The sequence below is a fragment of the Halictus rubicundus genome, chromosome 9 (genome assembly GCF_050948215.1).
Source record: "Halictus rubicundus isolate RS-2024b chromosome 9, iyHalRubi1_principal, whole genome shotgun sequence".
Classification (NCBI taxonomy): domain Eukaryota; kingdom Metazoa; phylum Arthropoda; class Insecta; order Hymenoptera; family Halictidae; genus Halictus; species Halictus rubicundus.
In genome coordinates, this window is record NC_135157.1 from 13,533,564 (window position 1) to 13,550,904 (window position 17,341).

General features: G+C 37.1%; 6 protein-coding genes across 9 annotated transcripts; 5 read left to right on the forward strand and 1 right to left on the reverse strand.

Annotated features, from left to right (window-relative positions):
* The first annotated feature begins 701 nt into the window (after nucleotides 1–701).
* Nucleotides 702–3,604, forward strand: LOC143357005 (uncharacterized). The gene is made up of 3 exons (XM_076793122.1): nucleotides 702–867; nucleotides 1,701–2,027; nucleotides 2,239–3,604. Exons 1-3 carry the CDS (start codon nucleotides 850–852, stop codon nucleotides 2,566–2,568), a joined length of 675 nt encoding a protein of 224 aa, XP_076649237.1. The 5' UTR covers nucleotides 702–849; the 3' UTR covers nucleotides 2,569–3,604.
* A 229-nt stretch (nucleotides 3,605–3,833) lies between these two features.
* On the forward strand, nucleotides 3,834–5,054 carry LOC143356997 (uncharacterized). The gene is made up of 4 exons (XM_076793113.1): nucleotides 3,834–3,925; nucleotides 4,234–4,387; nucleotides 4,471–4,775; nucleotides 4,931–5,054. The coding sequence occupies exons 1-3, from the start codon at nucleotides 3,834–3,836 to the stop codon at nucleotides 4,681–4,683; spliced, it is 459 nt and encodes a 152-aa protein (XP_076649228.1). The 3' UTR covers nucleotides 4,684–4,775; nucleotides 4,931–5,054.
* LOC143357057 (uncharacterized) lies at nucleotides 4,788–6,340 on the forward strand. The gene is made up of 2 exons (XM_076793240.1): nucleotides 4,788–5,246; nucleotides 5,437–6,340. Exons 1-2 carry the CDS (start codon nucleotides 5,217–5,219, stop codon nucleotides 5,929–5,931), a joined length of 525 nt encoding a protein of 174 aa, XP_076649355.1. The 5' UTR covers nucleotides 4,788–5,216; the 3' UTR covers nucleotides 5,932–6,340.
* Nucleotides 6,341–6,682: 342 nt separating this feature from the next.
* On the forward strand, nucleotides 6,683–8,857 carry LOC143357044 (uncharacterized). Of its 4 annotated transcripts, XM_076793213.1 has the most exons (4): nucleotides 6,683–6,820; nucleotides 6,919–7,037; nucleotides 7,837–8,181; nucleotides 8,440–8,857. In XM_076793213.1, exons 3-4 carry the CDS (start codon nucleotides 7,840–7,842, stop codon nucleotides 8,671–8,673), a joined length of 576 nt encoding a protein of 191 aa, XP_076649328.1. In that variant the 5' UTR covers nucleotides 6,683–6,820; nucleotides 6,919–7,037; nucleotides 7,837–7,839; the 3' UTR covers nucleotides 8,674–8,857. The 4 variants fall into 4 exon arrangements, with proteins under 4 accessions (XP_076649328.1, XP_076649326.1, XP_076649329.1 ...); XM_076793211.1 differs by lacking the exons at nucleotides 6,683–6,820; nucleotides 6,919–7,037 and adding an exon at nucleotides 7,515–7,724; XM_076793214.1 differs by lacking the exons at nucleotides 6,683–6,820; nucleotides 6,919–7,037 and adding an exon at nucleotides 7,613–7,739.
* Nucleotides 8,754–14,058, reverse strand: LOC143357015 (uncharacterized). Its single transcript, XM_076793140.1, has 8 exons — nucleotides 13,883–14,058; nucleotides 13,632–13,715; nucleotides 11,120–13,550; nucleotides 10,829–11,047; nucleotides 9,944–10,323; nucleotides 9,581–9,820; nucleotides 9,338–9,500; nucleotides 8,754–9,254 (listed from the first exon to the last, which is right to left on the reverse strand). Exons 3-8 carry the CDS (start codon nucleotides 13,541–13,543, stop codon nucleotides 9,219–9,221), a joined length of 3,462 nt encoding a protein of 1,153 aa, XP_076649255.1. The 5' UTR covers nucleotides 13,544–13,550; nucleotides 13,632–13,715; nucleotides 13,883–14,058; the 3' UTR covers nucleotides 8,754–9,218.
* Nucleotides 14,059–14,917: 859 nt separating this feature from the next.
* Nucleotides 14,918–16,930, forward strand: Arpc1 (Actin-related protein 2/3 complex, subunit 1A). Its single transcript, XM_076793276.1, has 6 exons — nucleotides 14,918–15,365; nucleotides 15,437–15,697; nucleotides 15,788–16,078; nucleotides 16,158–16,336; nucleotides 16,436–16,705; nucleotides 16,793–16,930. The coding sequence occupies exons 1-6, from the start codon at nucleotides 15,299–15,301 to the stop codon at nucleotides 16,829–16,831; spliced, it is 1,107 nt and encodes a 368-aa protein (XP_076649391.1). The 5' UTR covers nucleotides 14,918–15,298; the 3' UTR covers nucleotides 16,832–16,930.
* Nucleotides 16,931–17,341: the final 411 nt, after the last annotated feature.

The following is a 17,341-nucleotide window of genomic DNA, read 5'->3' on the forward strand; positions in this document are numbered from 1 at the left end:
CCACCTTGGTTTCAGCTTAATAAAATAACCAAGAGAAGAAACGAATTTTTATTTCGCTCCTGCGGCTTGCAATCAATGCAAACATTTTTGCATAAGTCTGATCATTGGATTATTTTATTTATAGAGAAACGAATTTTAGTAATGGTTCTATTATCCGACGCCTTTAAACCACCATTTTTATTTCGAATGGGATGGGACCAAGCTTACGCAAGCTTAGTACTGGTGTTATGTATGTATTTATCTACAAAGAAGCTCAGCTTCTCATTGTTCCAGCAAAAAAAAATCGTCCCTGAACGATCAAATGAAAAATCCGTCGCCGAGGAACGTCAACGGCGCGCATTCGAGGAAAACGTATTCTGTATTTCGGAAAGAATTTGCTCGGTGCGATGTGTGGACACATGAAGGCACGCATTCTTGCTCGAACAAAAACAGAAAGAAAGAAAACAAATCGCGAAAGCTACAAGCGATACCGCTATCGGACGAAGCGGTATCAAAAGTGGGAGGGACGATGACGCCGTCGGGATCGAAAATCGCCGAGGAGGAGGGCCGAGAGACGCTTCCGCCGGTGCCGAAGAAGAAAACGAACCCGTGCGTCCTTTCTTTCCTTTCTTCGTGATGCGTTCGCGGGGCTGACTCACTTTGGTCCTCAGCTGGATGTATCGTGGCACAGGATTCCCTCTCTACATGGGAAATCTGCATACCGGCCGCAGCTTCATCGCGTTCCTCGGGATCGTAAACGCGCCACGTATATAACCGATGCTCGGTCAATCTGCTCTCCCAATCGCGACCTAAGCCTCGACCAGAACGGAAATACCATCGTCAACACTGACAGAACCATCATCGGCTATCATGTGGACCGCGCTCTTGGTGAGAACTCCTTTCTTTCATCCCTCGCGAGCCCGAATATTCACCCGGAACGATTTCATTCCTGTTGGACGTTACCATAATCGCGTGGAAATTACGCGATTTAACCGAAAAACGTTTTGCGCGCCTGGATCAACTTCCTCCCGGGGTTTTGACGCGCTTTAGTCCCCTTCAACATCTATCTAGTGTACTTCTAGATGATTTTTTTAAACACGCTTCATTTATTTTTACACGGTTTAGGTGCGTGTACATGATTCTTTTTAACACGGTTTACCAACATGTTTTATGTACTTCTACAAGATTTTTTTAAACGCGTTTCATTCATTTTCACATGATTTTCAACGCGCTTTAATTTACTTCTACAGGGTTGTCTTTTTAACACTAGGTTTACGGAGCACTAAAAGCGACTATTTTGCATTACTTCATAGAAATAACAAGAACGTGCTACCCACATTTTTAGCAACATTTTAAAAATAATATATATCCAAAGAAATAAATTCGCTAAATAATTGCATGGATGTATGCATCCTTAGAGTCTTAATAATATTAAATTAAAAATATTAGACGCCCGTCATTTTGACGGGTCCCGTAAAACTAGTGTTAAACATGTGATACGTCATCAATGTTTCTCAAATAAGCGCTTGAAATAGCGTAGCACAACATTCGAGAGTATTATTTTTCTCAAAAACAAATGGAGCGGGAAGCCTGTTACAATCGTTCTTCGACAGCGATTGCTGCTGTCTTGACACCGCAATCCGCGCAATCCTCAGGGTCGCATCCGAACGAACGTCGGCGATCACTATCGACCCTAATAAAATTTTTCAATCGATTTCCAGCTGTTGTTCCTGATCTCGTCGTTCGACATCGGAACCGCGAGTAGCCGACAGTTGGATCCCACGGATCCGATTTTGGAGGACGTGGAACATGCTCCGGCGCGGCTTCCGAGGAAATTCAGCGAGAACAGCCGCACCATGAGAGTGTACATTGCAAATCAGACTAACTTCGATGGGAAAGTGGAGAAGATCCGTATTAACGCCGACGAGGACTTCGTTGGACCCCAAGTGTACGGGATGTTGAAGAAGTATCTGGAGAACAATGGCCGCGTTCCGGTGGAAAAGAACGCCGACAGAGAGGTCGACTCTGCGCCGAGAGTTGTCAGAGCGGTGAGTTGACGTTGACAATGCGTCCTGAAAGTGTTAACTGTTTATCAAACCTCTCATTTCATCCCCTCCTAAAATGAGCTCAGCAATCACCCCTAAAAGGATGCACATTTTTGGGACGCCCTGTACAATGAAAATATTAAAGACAGCCGTTTCTTGAAGCGTGTGGGGAGTTCCGGAAGTGGCCTAAGCAAAGAATAATTTTTCACCGTAGATCGAGGCTTATGGGAAGTCTAAGGAGCATCTCGCGACCAACGGAGATATCGAAAGGGTGCAAGAATCTCCCGTCGCGGTGGGACATCAGACAAGAAGAGTCTCGGAATCGAGAATAGCGAGATCCATCGACGCGACAGCGAAACCGGAAGTGGCGGAAGATTCGAGGAAAGATTCCGGAGACTTGGAGGCCCAGGACGCGAAGGTGTTCAGACCTTTGTTCGTCTACAGGCAACAGTTGGCGAAGAGGCAGCACCGTGGCAATTACGCTTACGGCTACCGAACGTACAGGCCTAACTATTATCATCAACCTTACTACCAGGCTTACTGAAATCCTTTCACCCGATGACGTGTGCGTCTTTAACTGTCCGCAAGAATCGTCGAAATCCCGTAGACGTCGACGGGGAACGATTTAACGACGCGAGAACTTCTTTTCGAGTCGTAACGAAGCATCGAATCGATCGCCGCGACAATTAAACCGCGAATGTTTATGCGAATTCCCGCTACAGCCGACCGTATCTCGGAGGAATCGAATTGGTAAAAAACTCTATTAGCGATAACGGATTTCACGGATATTACAATAAACCATCAAGCGTGCCGATTAATGATCTAGTGCCGTCTCTCGAACTCAAGGTTGGCATTCTAAGTACATTGTTCTCTGGCATTTTTTCTTTTTTCAATCATAAATATGAGAAGATTTTTATCGAAGGAATAGTCGAATATTTTATTGGTACACTTAAACCGGGGAAGGTCCAATTTTGTGTTGTATTAGGTTTTAAGAACCGCCGTTTCATTTCAAAGAAGATTAAGCCGATCACAAATGCATAAACATTCGTGCTTTTAACAGATTGAACCGCCGTTTCTTTTGTGCCATAAAAAGATCATTCACCCGTATGTGGATGGCAATGTTTGAACCGACAGTTGAAAAATTGATTTTCATGCGAAAATATTTATTGAAACGATCCGTCTAAAGTTCAGAAGCGCAGAGAGGGTTAAAATAATCAGTATCGTGATACATTTCGGTTTATATAGTTTTACGTGTATTGAGATGAGAATGGAAATGCTGCAAAGATTGCGAGAACGGCGATTCGCAAGGTAGGGTGGATTAAATATTAATCTCGACGATTGATACCAAAAAGTATTTTAGAAGAAGGAGTTCTTGAAAGTGTGTTTGTACGTTTTTGTTGTTACTCTGTATATGCGCTAGTATGACAAACAATAAACTGTAACGTGAAACACATGTTTAGTCGAACAAAATGACCACACGAAGTAAAAAATTCTTTGAACCCGTAATATTTTTGTAAATACGCTCGTATAAAAATACCATAAGAGCCAAAGAGAGAAATACAGTCAATTATAAAAATCAATTTCAGCTACTAAATGCAGTGTATAATAAAAACAAAAACAGATGAGGAACGTGATCTCCCGATTCTTCGACCCACGATACGTCATCGAGTCTCGTACTTGACAAATTTATGATGTTGTAGTACTCATCGATAACCCTCGATTATCTGGTATTGATCATTTTTCGTCATCCTGAAAATTTCCTGTTATTTTTTTTTGCTACTTTAATGCGAACAGTGCAACGCGAACAAAATGTCTTCAACCCTAACCATTAGGAAGCGAATAGACAGTACCAGTTTCACAAAACTGATCGACACAAATCCGGTTTGCGAGGGCACCAAGAGGTAATTAACTACTTCGAATTAGAATTAGAGATCCGATGCGTCCGAGTCGTTAATCGTTGATACAGTTCGAATGACTTGAACCTTGTAGTGTTCGTAAATTATACCTAGAAAGTAGGGGTGTGCGGGAACCCGAAATATCGGGTTAAAATTTTCGGTAAATCCGATACTTTCGGGAACCCGACCCGACCTCTTCCCGACTCGCCCCGACATTCCTGATATTTAGGGTTCTCGCACACGCCTACTAGAAAGTTATATTCCAGATCAAAGTCCGCAGTTTAGGTATAATAAGCGCCAGATTTTCTGCGCAGATCCAGTAAAATATTGTCGCTGATGAACTCGGTGTCCGTGTGTCTGCTGAACGCGTTGGACATTTTACTTTTGATCATCATCACGCCGTACATATTCTGGCAATGCGCCTCCGCGAACGATCGCGTGAAGATCATCTTCCGCGCCATCGTGGAGGTGAGCCTCCCGATAACAAAGTTCAATCGGCGAAACGCGATTGCGATTGCAATTCATCGAACGCCGTATAATTTATGGAACAGGTCACGTTGGAATTGCTGATGTGGGTGATCTTCGCCGGCGTGTCCGTATTGATGACCACTACGTTCCTACTCGGGGACACTCGTTTGAGAAATAACGACACCGAAAAAATGCAGCACCAAATTAACACGCGAAACGACGACGGGAACAACTGTAGAGTTCCGGAGTTCTCGGATTCTTCCTGGGAACCGGAAGAGCCGGCGATCTGCAATTAATCGCCAAGAATACTCTTTTAAACTGTTTCGTCACAGCTTTTTCTCGAAACGTGAATTGGGAGGAGCAAAGGAAAAAGTCAACTTTATAAAATGTATAAAGTTAATATTAAAATTTATTGTTACTGTACAGAGCGGTTTGTACAACAAAGAGAATGGTAGCATTCTTGTCTGAAGCGCTCTTCAATGAAAAAATAAATCTGTATTCTTTTGAACAGTATACTTCTATTGTATGTAGTTATGCTTCTAGGGACTTCGAGGAAGTACCGTGCGTAGACTACATTTTCTATTTTCGAAAATTCAATTTCCACATAACTGTTCAGCAGAATGCGACGGAGGAACAGTGGCAATGAGAGATGCAGTGATAAAAGGTGAAAGTCTACAAGGTGAAAGTTTACGCGTGGAAGGATTTCCAAACTGTCTGGAAAATTCGGGAAAATACCTTTGTTATCTGTACTGCTCGAAATATATAAGGAGATGGCCGATATCCGAATATTACTCCGTCCCGGTCATTCGAAAGAGACTGTCCAGCAAGCATGCGGTTATTAACGACAGTCCTCGTCCTCGTAAGTTTCAATTATAATACTAAAAATTCTTTTAATCTTTATAATTTTTTGCAACCGTACGAAAGATATTTCTACCGTTTAAACTAGCTTCGCCGAACGATACAAACTTGTTGTACCGAGACAATGAAAACATACGTGAAAACAATGACACCGAGAATGAGGAAGTGTGTGTAACAAAGATTTTTCCTAGGTCAGCCTGACAATGGCGTCGTCGCGTGGCTACAGCATGAGGCAACCGAACGACCTCACCGTCAACAAGAAACTTCCCAATGACGTGCGCACGGCGGTCCACGATCATGATCCGACAGAGCCCGTTATAGTGAAAAAAGCCGCGGTCGAGGCTGCGACCCCCATTGCTACGGCGATCCTCGGCATCCTGAGGGAGATCGAAGTCATCGACAGCCGAATCATGAACGCCGTCATCGATTTAACGCTAACCCTGCCGAAGGCCCTCAAGGCTGCGGCTTTCGAATTTATCAAAACGTTCGCGAGAAAAGCAATGTTTCTGTTCGCTGAATTACCGATCGATTGTGCCACCGGTCTAATGGAATCGCCGTTGTTCGACGTCGCGATGGACATCTTGCTACCATTTTCATCGGACGAACAGTCCCGCAAAGATTGCTTGAACGTCGAAGACACGGGGAGGGGGCAGCTTTACACAAATACGGGACTATCGAAAAAATAAATTATTCTCCATTCTCAATAAACTTATTTTTTACCACTAAGTCATCGTACGATTTGCTCTACCTTCGAAAAATCTACTTACATTCTATAGCGCAGGAATGTAAAGAAAATATTTCGAATTTAAACCACAGTATTTTATACAACGGAACAAATATGTTAATTGTCTATTGTTCCCGTGTTCATGTAAATGATTTAAATTTCAGTCACGAACACTGTTTGTGTACCCTTCCGTCACTCTTTACTTTAGTAATGTTTGTGATATAACTGGAACAACTTTGAAATATTACTTTATCGACGATTTATATCTTTTCATTGTATTTTATACTTGTGGGAAGAAATAAACACTATATGCTAACCGCGATCATTATGCCTTTAATCCTGGAAAGATCCACCGATAACGATGTTACGCTTCAACTACCGGAAACCTGTTAATGGGCTCGTCAATGGCTGCGCCGTACCTGAAGATAATAATTTTCTGTTAAATGATAATCTCGAAAGGAGTTATTCCATTGTATTACTTTAAACAATTTGTTCCTTCAACGATGAAATTGCTGTGGCTATTGAACAATTTATTAAAAAACCGTCGATTATTTAGCTTCGATCTTTGAGCATGTTGGTTAAGCATATATTAATTAAGTGCGTGTTGCTACTTAAAGAAATCTAGTTTCTATATGTCTTCGTTTTTTACAATTCAAAAGTTTGCTGACCCGCACGGACCTTTCGTGAGATAAACATTCGACGAGCCACGGTTTCCGGCATAAATTACAATAAATCACGCTGATTAGGCGCGATAATCAATTTATTTCCTTTGTTACGTGAAGCTTCCTTTCACGAGTATACGTCGAGCCGACACCGAATCGGTGTTCCATCGATCGCAGCTCTCCGACAAGGTATAGTTTCTTAAAAAAAAACTTATTTCACCAAAGATAGAAATTAAAAGCAATACCGAAGACACTCCGCGGTATTTACTGACCGAAATTGCTTTTAGGACTCGAGTACACAAAGCCTTCGCCAAAAAAGACACCGACGTTTCGTCAGGATCCAACAGTTCCGATCTTGATCGGTACCGTTGATGACAGAGCCTTGCCCTTTGGCGCTTCTTCAACGGTAAGTGAATTACATTATTACATCATTGGCCTTGATCATCGAGCGTCCATCGACGTGACGGTATTGCTCCTTGACACGACGACGGCTCCTTGAAATGTACGAAGTCCCTCGAACACACTCGATTCTATTTCAATCGGTCGGGAAGAATCTTTTTCACCGATCTCTAGGACATTACTTTCCAAAGAATCGAACTGCAAAAGAACAAGTTAACAAGATTAAACGGAAATCTGTAGGATCACGGTGACTAGATCACGAATCTTTCTGAATTCATCACATCCTGATTTTTATAATCCATGAAAACAGGAATTCACGTAAAAATCCATGGTCTGGTGATATTTAAAACAATGATAGAAATTGGTGTTGCAAAGCTAGGATTTTCCTTTGAATTTTCTTTGAGTCCGTTTAAACCGAAATGGAACTTCTTTAACGAGTCGATTGTGAACTCAAGAACCAGAGAAATTAGATGCAGTAATAATATAAATGCTATCTAGTATGTTATCTAGTATAAGTCAGAGTTCAACAACGGCTGTTTTCGTGTGCGCGATTTCCCAGATTGCGATTTTTTTTTCCCCACATCAGAAACGCAATAAAACCAGTGTTTCTTCTTTCCTCGTTCGACACGCCGCAGTTTTATTGCAGTACTCACAGCCGAGACATTCTACGACAAAGCGTGCTGTCAGTAGACTGGTTAGCGTATCATAGGTAGTTCTTGGTACTGTTGTTCTCACCTGATAGTTTGTTATAGAGTGTATAGGAATCTTTGTATAAAGCTTGAATTTCTCGAATTTTTGTTTGCCAGAAAATGAAGGGTCTCATCGCTGTATTTCTGCTGCTGTCGGTAGCGGAAGGCAGACATTTCTGGAGACATTGGAGGACGCCTCCAGGACATTCGCACTGCCATCCAGATCATACTGTTGGACCACAAGTATGTCCGCCAGGACAAGTACAAACGTGTTCACCACCGGCACAATCACAATTCCCACCTGCCGGACCACCACCATTTTTACCACCTGGTTTTGGACCAGGCAATCAGGCTTTCCCGAATTGGAATCAGCAAACACAATTTCAACAAAACGGCAATCCCAACTCAGCCGACATCGGCAAGGCTGAATGGGTTTGCCGGAACTCAGCAACAGGAGACATGGTATGAATTGCGTTATACTCCACAAAATTACCTCAGTCACAATTGAACGTAACCAACGAGCCTTTTCTTACAAAACCTAGTGAAAAAACTAAAATTGTCGACTTTTTAACAATGTCTACCTTTCACAATGACCTCCATAAAGTTGCAAGTTTCTCTCACGGTTTTATGTTGAATGGAAAACAATGGTGCCATTATAATACAGCTTTAAACATAGTAAACTTTTATTTTTCACGAATTTAAATTCTTCATCGTTTGCAGATGATTATTGTTGGCATTAATGGGGCACCGTCTCAAACCGAGCAAAAGCCGGCCACAGAAACCAATATTAATGGAAATAATCATCACGGTAATCCTAATGATGGAAATCTCAACAACTGTGAACATGATCATAACGTGAACACATCTCCTCAGCCTAATTCCGACGAATCTTCCGGTCAACTTATTAATCATGGTGAAGGTCTCATTGATGTTAGAATAGGGCAAGTAAAGTAAATACGGGATGTAAGCGAACATTCTCAGAAAATGTACGAGGTAGCCGATAAGAATCAAGGAGAAAAAAACAATAGCCAATCTTCTGTTCTTAAACTTTTCTTATTATAAGTCGTTTGTACTTCAGTTTTTGTTTTTATAATGAACCAATTCGAACTGCAAACCAATAAAGTTAAATGCATAAATATAGAGTATGTATTTCTTTATATACTACATCATAATTAAAGTATTTCTTTAATTTCTATAGCCTTCGGTCTCGTTACACGCATACGCAAACTTCGATCGCGTATTTCAGAGTACATTATAAAAATCTATGTACCCTCTATACAAATCCGTTATATGTATTACATCTACATATACAGAGCAGACCGGACGTACGAAAAATTTAATAACGACATAACACAAAAATAAATATAACAAAACGAACATAATATTCTCGACGAACTTTAGACTTAATTAAACTTCTTAAAAAAATTCGTAAGTAGAATAACAGGAAATAATATCGTACAAGAAAGAAAGACGGTATAAATACATTAGGAAACATTTTTTTACATGTCGAACTTTGCTACTTTATCTACCCGTTTCTGTAAAGAAAATAAAAAACATATTTGTGAATCAAGAAAATAACACCTTGAATTACCACACGAATAGTTGTATGAGATCTTACCGAAACTTCAGGAGTAACAGTATGAGTAGCCTGTACACTTTGCGACACAAGAGGGTATGCCTCTATTTGTATACCTTTTTCTGCAATGTATTTTAAAGTTTCATTGGCGACTGCATTTACTGTATCCCTGTTCAATACAGTATTATCACTATAATATGGACAGCTAAAAATAATAATCACAAATTTATATACAACATTATTTACAAGAAACTCTAATTCGTGGTGTTTATGATTTTATTGTACCCCGAAATGTCATTAAAATGGTTAGCTCCTTGGATTACTTGTTCGCAAATGTAGCACATCATCAATCCACACGTACAAGTAATTTTATTACAACCATCATTTTTAAAATAAGGTTTTCTGCACATTTGACACTTTCGTACGAGAGCCTCTGTCATTTTTTCTTCCAATAACAATCGTGCTTTGCTTTTCTTTGTGACGTCTTCGCATTTTAATGGCACGTGATTTAACGTTTTACAAAACCTATAGTTTCAAAAACGAAAAACAATGATATAATGAGTGACACAAAGATAAAAAATGTTACATAAAAGATATAAGATCCTATATTAATGAGAAGTAATAATACATTCCTCATGCTGAACTTACCTACATGATTCTTTCATACATTCAGGATCTAAACATCTAAAGACTTTGTCATCGGGTGGTGGAATACTGGCAAAGGAACAGAATGGACATGAAACCAAACCTTCCAATTCCGCAGCCATGACCTCTGTCTCTTGTTTTTTACTAAGTAGGACACTAAACTGTGTTGGTGGTAACGCTTTTTGTAAAGTCGAACAGCTAAATATCTCGTTACAGTTCAACGAGAAACATTTTATGTGCACGTTTCCCTTTCCCAATTCTACTTTCACGGCGACATTAATACAGTTCTTACAAAATATATGTCCATCGTTACATGTAAAGCATTTCGATGGCATGCATTCATTGTCATAGCAATTCTCGCATATCCATAGTTCGTTATTTTTCTATCGAGTATATATACAAATTAAATTTATTTTAATCCGTGTATACATATAATAGGATCCCCCCTAAGACTTTATTATTATATGGTAAATGTTGCAAACACAATTTAGGTGGTCTTAGAAGAAAAGTATCGTAAATAGAAAATTCTCTTATGATCATTGTTTCGAATTCTTTTTTACCAAATGTTAATTTTTATGACATGTCATAACCGTCTCAACATTATTTCTAAATTTTTTTTTTGAATGCTCAAAGTTACTTCAAGATCGTAAATCAGATATGCCACAAGATTCAATAAGAGAATATGCTCTCTGGCAGAAATATATTGATGACAAAAAAAATTCCAGAAGGATCATCATTAAAAAGAAATTTGAATTTATGGATCTCCTCTGTTGAAACTATTCAAACTGATTTAAAACATTTTCCATGTCATTAAAATTAAAAGTGATACTTAGATGTACAGTCTATTATGAAACACCTTGCATAGTTTTTATTTAAAAAATATATTACCTTTAGTTTCTCAAATTCTTTGTTTTCCTTGTCCTTTATCCTATTCATACAATCCCTAATTTGTCCTTTATGTAATATAAATGCACATTCTTGTAATAAAGGTATATCATATATTGTATTAAGTTTCACAGTATTAGGCAATCTGTTTATGTCTAATACTTGTGCAGTTAAACTTAAATTATATTTCTGCTCTTTATAACGTGTCTTCAAAATCGTCTCCTACAAATTTAAAAATTGATTTCAAATTCTGAATTCATACATTATGGACAAGATATGACTTTTTTAACATACTGTGAGATCACTGTATCTTGATTGCAAGAATTTAATGGCTTCACTATTGTATTTACACTGTCTGTTTACATTTTCAAAATGCTGAAATGGATCTGGAAATAGCTCTAGAAACATTTCCGCATTAAAGTTAGAAAAATATTGCTTTTGATAGTTTGAAATTTTCATTCTTCGCAAATTCTCCTTTTTTGTAATATACGTAGGATTGTTACATTGGGTTTCTATAAAGTCAGTTATGGCATTTTGATTGCCTTTCATGAGTTGCACAGCTTTCCTCAAGTATGCTTCATCTGCTTCAGGAAATATGCTGAGCAAAGCAACAACCTGTTGGTTCATAATAGGAGTTTGCTCTTTACAAACGCGTTTATAGTCCTTTCTACTGGGACACTCTCTCCTATGTTCAAGTAAGTAGTCTACTAAGTCTTCAAGCATGTTAACTATATCACCGTCCTTCTCAAGATATGAGAAGCACAAATTTTTAATGTAATCCTGATCAATGCTAGGAAACATGGGTAGTAAATTATTATATATTGGTTCCACGCATTGAAATAGAGCATTTTCTTTTTCTTGAGTAGACTCCTTTCTTTTCTCATCTCCAGATACTTGTTCTATTGGACTTGAACTATTAGGTATATTCAAATTATTTGGACTATTATATGGAGTATTAATAGATGTTTCGTCAGATTTCTCATCATGTATGACATGGAACTGCACTGATGATGTAGCTGAACTTTCTGTCGATATTTTGGTCAATGGTCTTTCTATATTATTCGTATGATTATCACTCGGAGCATCTACTGTGTCCATTGGTAAATGATTTGATGTATTGCAAGATGAGACAGTATTTGAATTTTTGCAAGTTGCAACAGTTGGTTCATTTCCAAAAAATAACTCTAAATTTTCAGGTGATCCACTAATGGATGTATTATCACTTGAATATTGCAAGTCTTCAGTGTCATATCTAAATAAACCACACACTTGCTTCTTGTCTTTAGATTGTTTATTCTTATTTCTATTTGTATCAGCAGTATTCAATACTTTTAACTTATTGTTTTTCTTAATAAATTGTGAGATATTCATGTTAGAATGTTTGAACTTTGAATGTAAAAAAAATTGTCTTATACTGTTCCGTACTGGAAAGTTGACATGTCTAAAGTCTACAGCGTTCTTCTGTTTTTTTATGTTTTTCACATATTCAAGGTAATCCATATACCTATTCAACTTGCCCTGTTTGCAATTGCTTGTTGAATTTCGTTCAAATGCGTTTTTTCCTATAGGTATCCTTTTTTTCTTACATTCATTACCTTCGCATTTTTTTGTATATCTTTCTTTCACATCTGAAATTGTATTGAGATTTAATTTTGCTGGATGCAATATTCCGTTTTGAATTCGGGGAACTGTATTGCTTTGTATTGATATAATATTATCTTTCTTTTTGGGTATAGCTCCCGTATTTTTAAAATTGCTAATATCATTCAATAGTACAATATCTTCATCTTCATCTTGGACTTGAAAAACTGTAATGTCTTGCATTGCTATTGCTCCGTTATTTCGATTTTTGTTTTCAATTAATATCACTTCATTATTTTCGAAGGAAGTATCTGTATGGTCACCAGTTGAGAATTCGGAAGGATCTGATTTACAATCTCTAATAGTTTTCTTATGTACAAATTGACGCAATGCCATTGGTCTCTTACTTGGTAATAAATCCCAAAGAGCGAGTAATACACGATTTTCTGCAAAGTGATTTTTACGCAAAGCTGCAAATATTTGTCTGTATTTGAATTGAGGTAATAGACTATGGATTTTTAAAGCCTCTTCCTGCAATTTATTATCATAATACTGAGATTCCTTTTCATTAAAATCTTTACTGCAACCTGGCAACGGATCACTTTCACATTCTGCAACCTCTGCTCTTTGTATTTCGTTAGAGAGCACCGAAATTTCGTTCTCTTGCTCATGATACCTTTGTACAGAATCTAAATTATTATTGGGGTCATTATTGTTTTCTTCAAAGATTTCTATATCCACTACAGCACATGGTGTAGTACGATCACTTATAGTTGTATTATCACAAAATTCTATGCTAGCATGTAAAGGTGCAGATTCTGGAGATTTAACAGAAGATAATTCCCATTCCTCTGCATAATAATTATTGTCTACATCAGAATCACTGGAATCTATATCAATGCATATTTCGTTTGAGTTTAATTGATCTACGTCCATTCCTTCCATAGTTGTTTCACGTTTAAATGTTTTACTGGTTTTGTTTATTCTGTTATCGGGTAAAACTAAGTTACGTTGAAAGTTACAATCTACAGCATTAAATGTTCCAAGAATCGTTTCTGTTGCCAATTGAACTTTTTTTCCAACATGAGAAAGATGCTCTCTTAAGTCTTGAGCATTGATAACGAAATTCTCACACATCTTGCATCTGGGAAAAAAATAAATTAGACTACAATAAATATCAGTACACAAACACCATTTCATGGAACAAAAAATTTGTTATACTCACACCACTGTATTTCCTTTCCTTACTGTATTGTTCGTATTTCGACGAACAAATCTTTTACCATTGACACCGTGAAAACTGCAGTAGCTAAAACAGTAAAGAACTTTCGATCCTTGTCAAAGTAAATGACAAATGACTGTTGGAGAATTCATATTATCGTTAAACAAATGATATGTAGGAGGTATCGTACGAAACATTTGAATATCGTTATTAGAAAAACTGGAATTCCCTTATAGAAATGATACAAAACTCACCAAAAATATACATAATGTAACTAGTAACTATTACATTAATGTATTATATAGGTCCGGAATATTTTCATAACAATCCCACGTAATATCTTCAGCGAAACAAAAACAACACACACATGTTTATATGCTAATGACCAATGGATACATTGTATATGTACATACATACATGTACACTTATTGTGGCCTCTGTGTGGTATTGTTTCTGTGTATATATCGAGAATTTGAAAACGAGTGATCTATACAATCGAGATCACTATTGGCAGGGTTAACAACACCACATCGACATGTAACAAGAATTTTGTAGAGTTTTTTCATTTACGTGAACACTGGCAAACACACTGGAATACACTAGATCAAACAGTAGGGATACCCTAAAATTGGTGTCCCTTTAAATTGGTTGTATAGGCACGCGGGAAATTTAAATCAACTGGATTTAATATTCTTATTTTATGTCAATATCTAATAATTACAAAACTATTCGTGTTAATTAATAGTATAATATTTATTAATATTTGTTTTCGAAGTATTTATATTAATTTTACATGTTTGAAAAGTTGAAAAAGAAGAATTATAATAAGATCTTACTGTAGAAAATATATTTTATGAATATCCATTACGGATATATTACAAAAATGTTTATGACTGATAAATTACAAACAAATACGTTACAAATAAATTATTATAGCTTACATTGGAAAGATATTACAAACAATATATATATATATTTATAATTTTAGCCTCTTTTAAAACATACAACGGGACTTGGTAAGAATTCTCTTATCTATTCATACTATCATTCTTGCATACCGTTATTTCCTCATACAAATATTTCCAACTATAATATTTTAAATATAATGGTAATAATAATAAGTTTATTTTGTCAGCCTCTGGGCCATGAAAAGGGATTCGGTTTACAATAATATTCATACAATTATTTAACAGAGTCTCTGTATTTACATAATTATTCCCCTAAAAAGGTGGTACTGAGTTATAATAGAGGGCGCTACGATAAAAAGTAGAAGCATTTTAGAATACATTACCAGAGAGGAAATTTCCTCCCTGATATTACCATCTGGAACAACATAACCTTAAAGGGTGCCTTGATAACCCGCTGTCGGCGGATGAACTGTCAATTCCGGTGCATTTAGACAGAGCATTTCGTGCCGTGCCGTTCGTCAGATATCTGGGAAATTCGTGTCGACTGACCAGAGTCCACGAATTTCCAAAAATCTACGTACATAAGTAAACTTCCTTGGTAATTTTTAAATAAGTGAATTACTTTTAATGTGCGACCGCACCCGTTTTTGAACGGTAACGTGCGGTGATTCATATACAGAGATAATTCACGGTTGATCGAACAACCATTCGAACGATATCGTATGTAAATTCGTTGAACCGTTTGTGAAAATCAGTGACAAGATGACAGAAGTACATAACTTAGGTGTTGATGCTATCAGCTGTCACGCTTGGAATAAAGACAGAAAAGGTATGACATTCATTTATTCAGTAGTGAGCTTCTTTAAAAGTGAATGAATATCTTTAATCTGTTCTTTATAGAAGTGGCTATCTGTCCAAATAATAATGAAATACAAGTTCACAAGCGTACCTCAAGCGGTTGGAAATTGCTGCAGAACTTCCAAGAGCATCATATGCATGTCATGGGCATTGATTGGGCACCAAATGCTAATCGAATAGTAACTTGTTCAGCAGATAAGAATGCGTATGTTTGGACGCAAGAAGAAGATGGAAAATGGAATCCTACATGGGTTGTTTTAAGAATAAACCGAGCTGCAACATGTGTAAAATGGTCTCCATTAGGTATATTTTATATTTATTCTAATTTAAATTAATTGCACAGCGAAATTATCTTTAAATCAATTTGCTGATTAGCTGTATTTTGTCTTGTAGAAAATAAATTTGCTGTTGGATCAGGAGGTAGAATAATAGCTGTGTGTTACTTTGTCTCTGAGAATAATTGGTGGCAATGTAAGCATATAAAGCGTCCATTGAGGTCCACTGTAACTACAGTCGATTGGCACCCAAACAACAAAGTTCTTGTTGCTGGATCTACCGATTACAAAGTTCGTGTCTTCAGTGCATTTATCAATGACATGGAAGATGCACCAGGCTCTAGTTCTTGGGGTCAAAGCAATACTTTAGGAACATTACTTGCTGAATTCCAAAATACTCCTAACGGAGGTAGATCCCATCATATTCTTCTTATTGGTCTAAATATTATTTATTTTTATCTGTTACTTGGTTTGTTTCTTGTATACAGGGGGTTGGATACATTCTGTCGCATTTAGTCCATGTGGTAATAAAATATGTTGGGTGGCACACAATTCATCTATATGTATCGCTGATGCGACTAAAGGAAATGCAGTCGTACGATCATTCACAGAGCATTTACCATTTTTAAGTTGTGTTTGGATGGGGTCCAATTCCATTGTTGCAGCGGTATTAATATTAAAGTTCTCAATTCCTAAATACAATAAGATTTTAATTTATGTAATAAGAGAAATTTATTTATAAGAGATAATTTTATTTATTGCTTAGGGTCATAGTTGCATGCCCATGTTGTATTCCATTGACGACAACGGTCAACTGTATTTTGTATCAAAGTTAGACAACACACAGAAAAAAGAGGCTGCTGGCTTATCTGCTATGCGGAAATTTCAATCGTTGGATCGGCAAGCGAGAACAGATACAAACGATAATGCCTTGGATAGCATACACCAAAATACAATTAATTGCGTACGAAAAGTATCGGATAACGAATTTAGTACAAGCGGTTTAGACGGTCAGTTGGTAGTGTGGGATCTTAAGGTAAGTTTCAATAATGTACAGAGTGACCATTTTTCACACTGGAAAATTTTACAATTAATTTCTCTTTATCTTTCTTCTACCCTCTAGCTCCTCGAGAATTCCATTGCTGGGCTCAAGATAGCATAAGAACAATTTTTTTTATATCCTAAAGATGAATGAAGATATTACATCAAACACAAAGATGTATAAATGTTAAAACTGAAAAAAATATACAATTTCTCATTATGTCCCGTGGTATTCTCCTCTGAAGAAAATTATAGATTACTTCTGAGTGAAGAAATAGCAATTCGATCTACATTCAAAATGTGGAATACATTTATCAGACTACCATCAATGTAAGAAAAATGACAAATGGACTGCGAATCCTGGTGCAAATTTACTTATTATTATTAAATACTATGGAATTTTATATTTCACTCAGTTTATAATCCGCAGTCCAAATTTAAATTGTTCCAAGAGAAACATTATCATTTTATCCGAGCAAATTTCCGATCAGTGTCAATTGTCCTCATTTCCAACATATTATGGTTCCTTTCAACTTTTTCTTTTCCCAATGGGTAGAAGCAGTTGACGTAAAATAATTTTTGACAATGTTTTTCTTTGCTATAAACAACTTTGTGGCAAGTTTCTTTTACA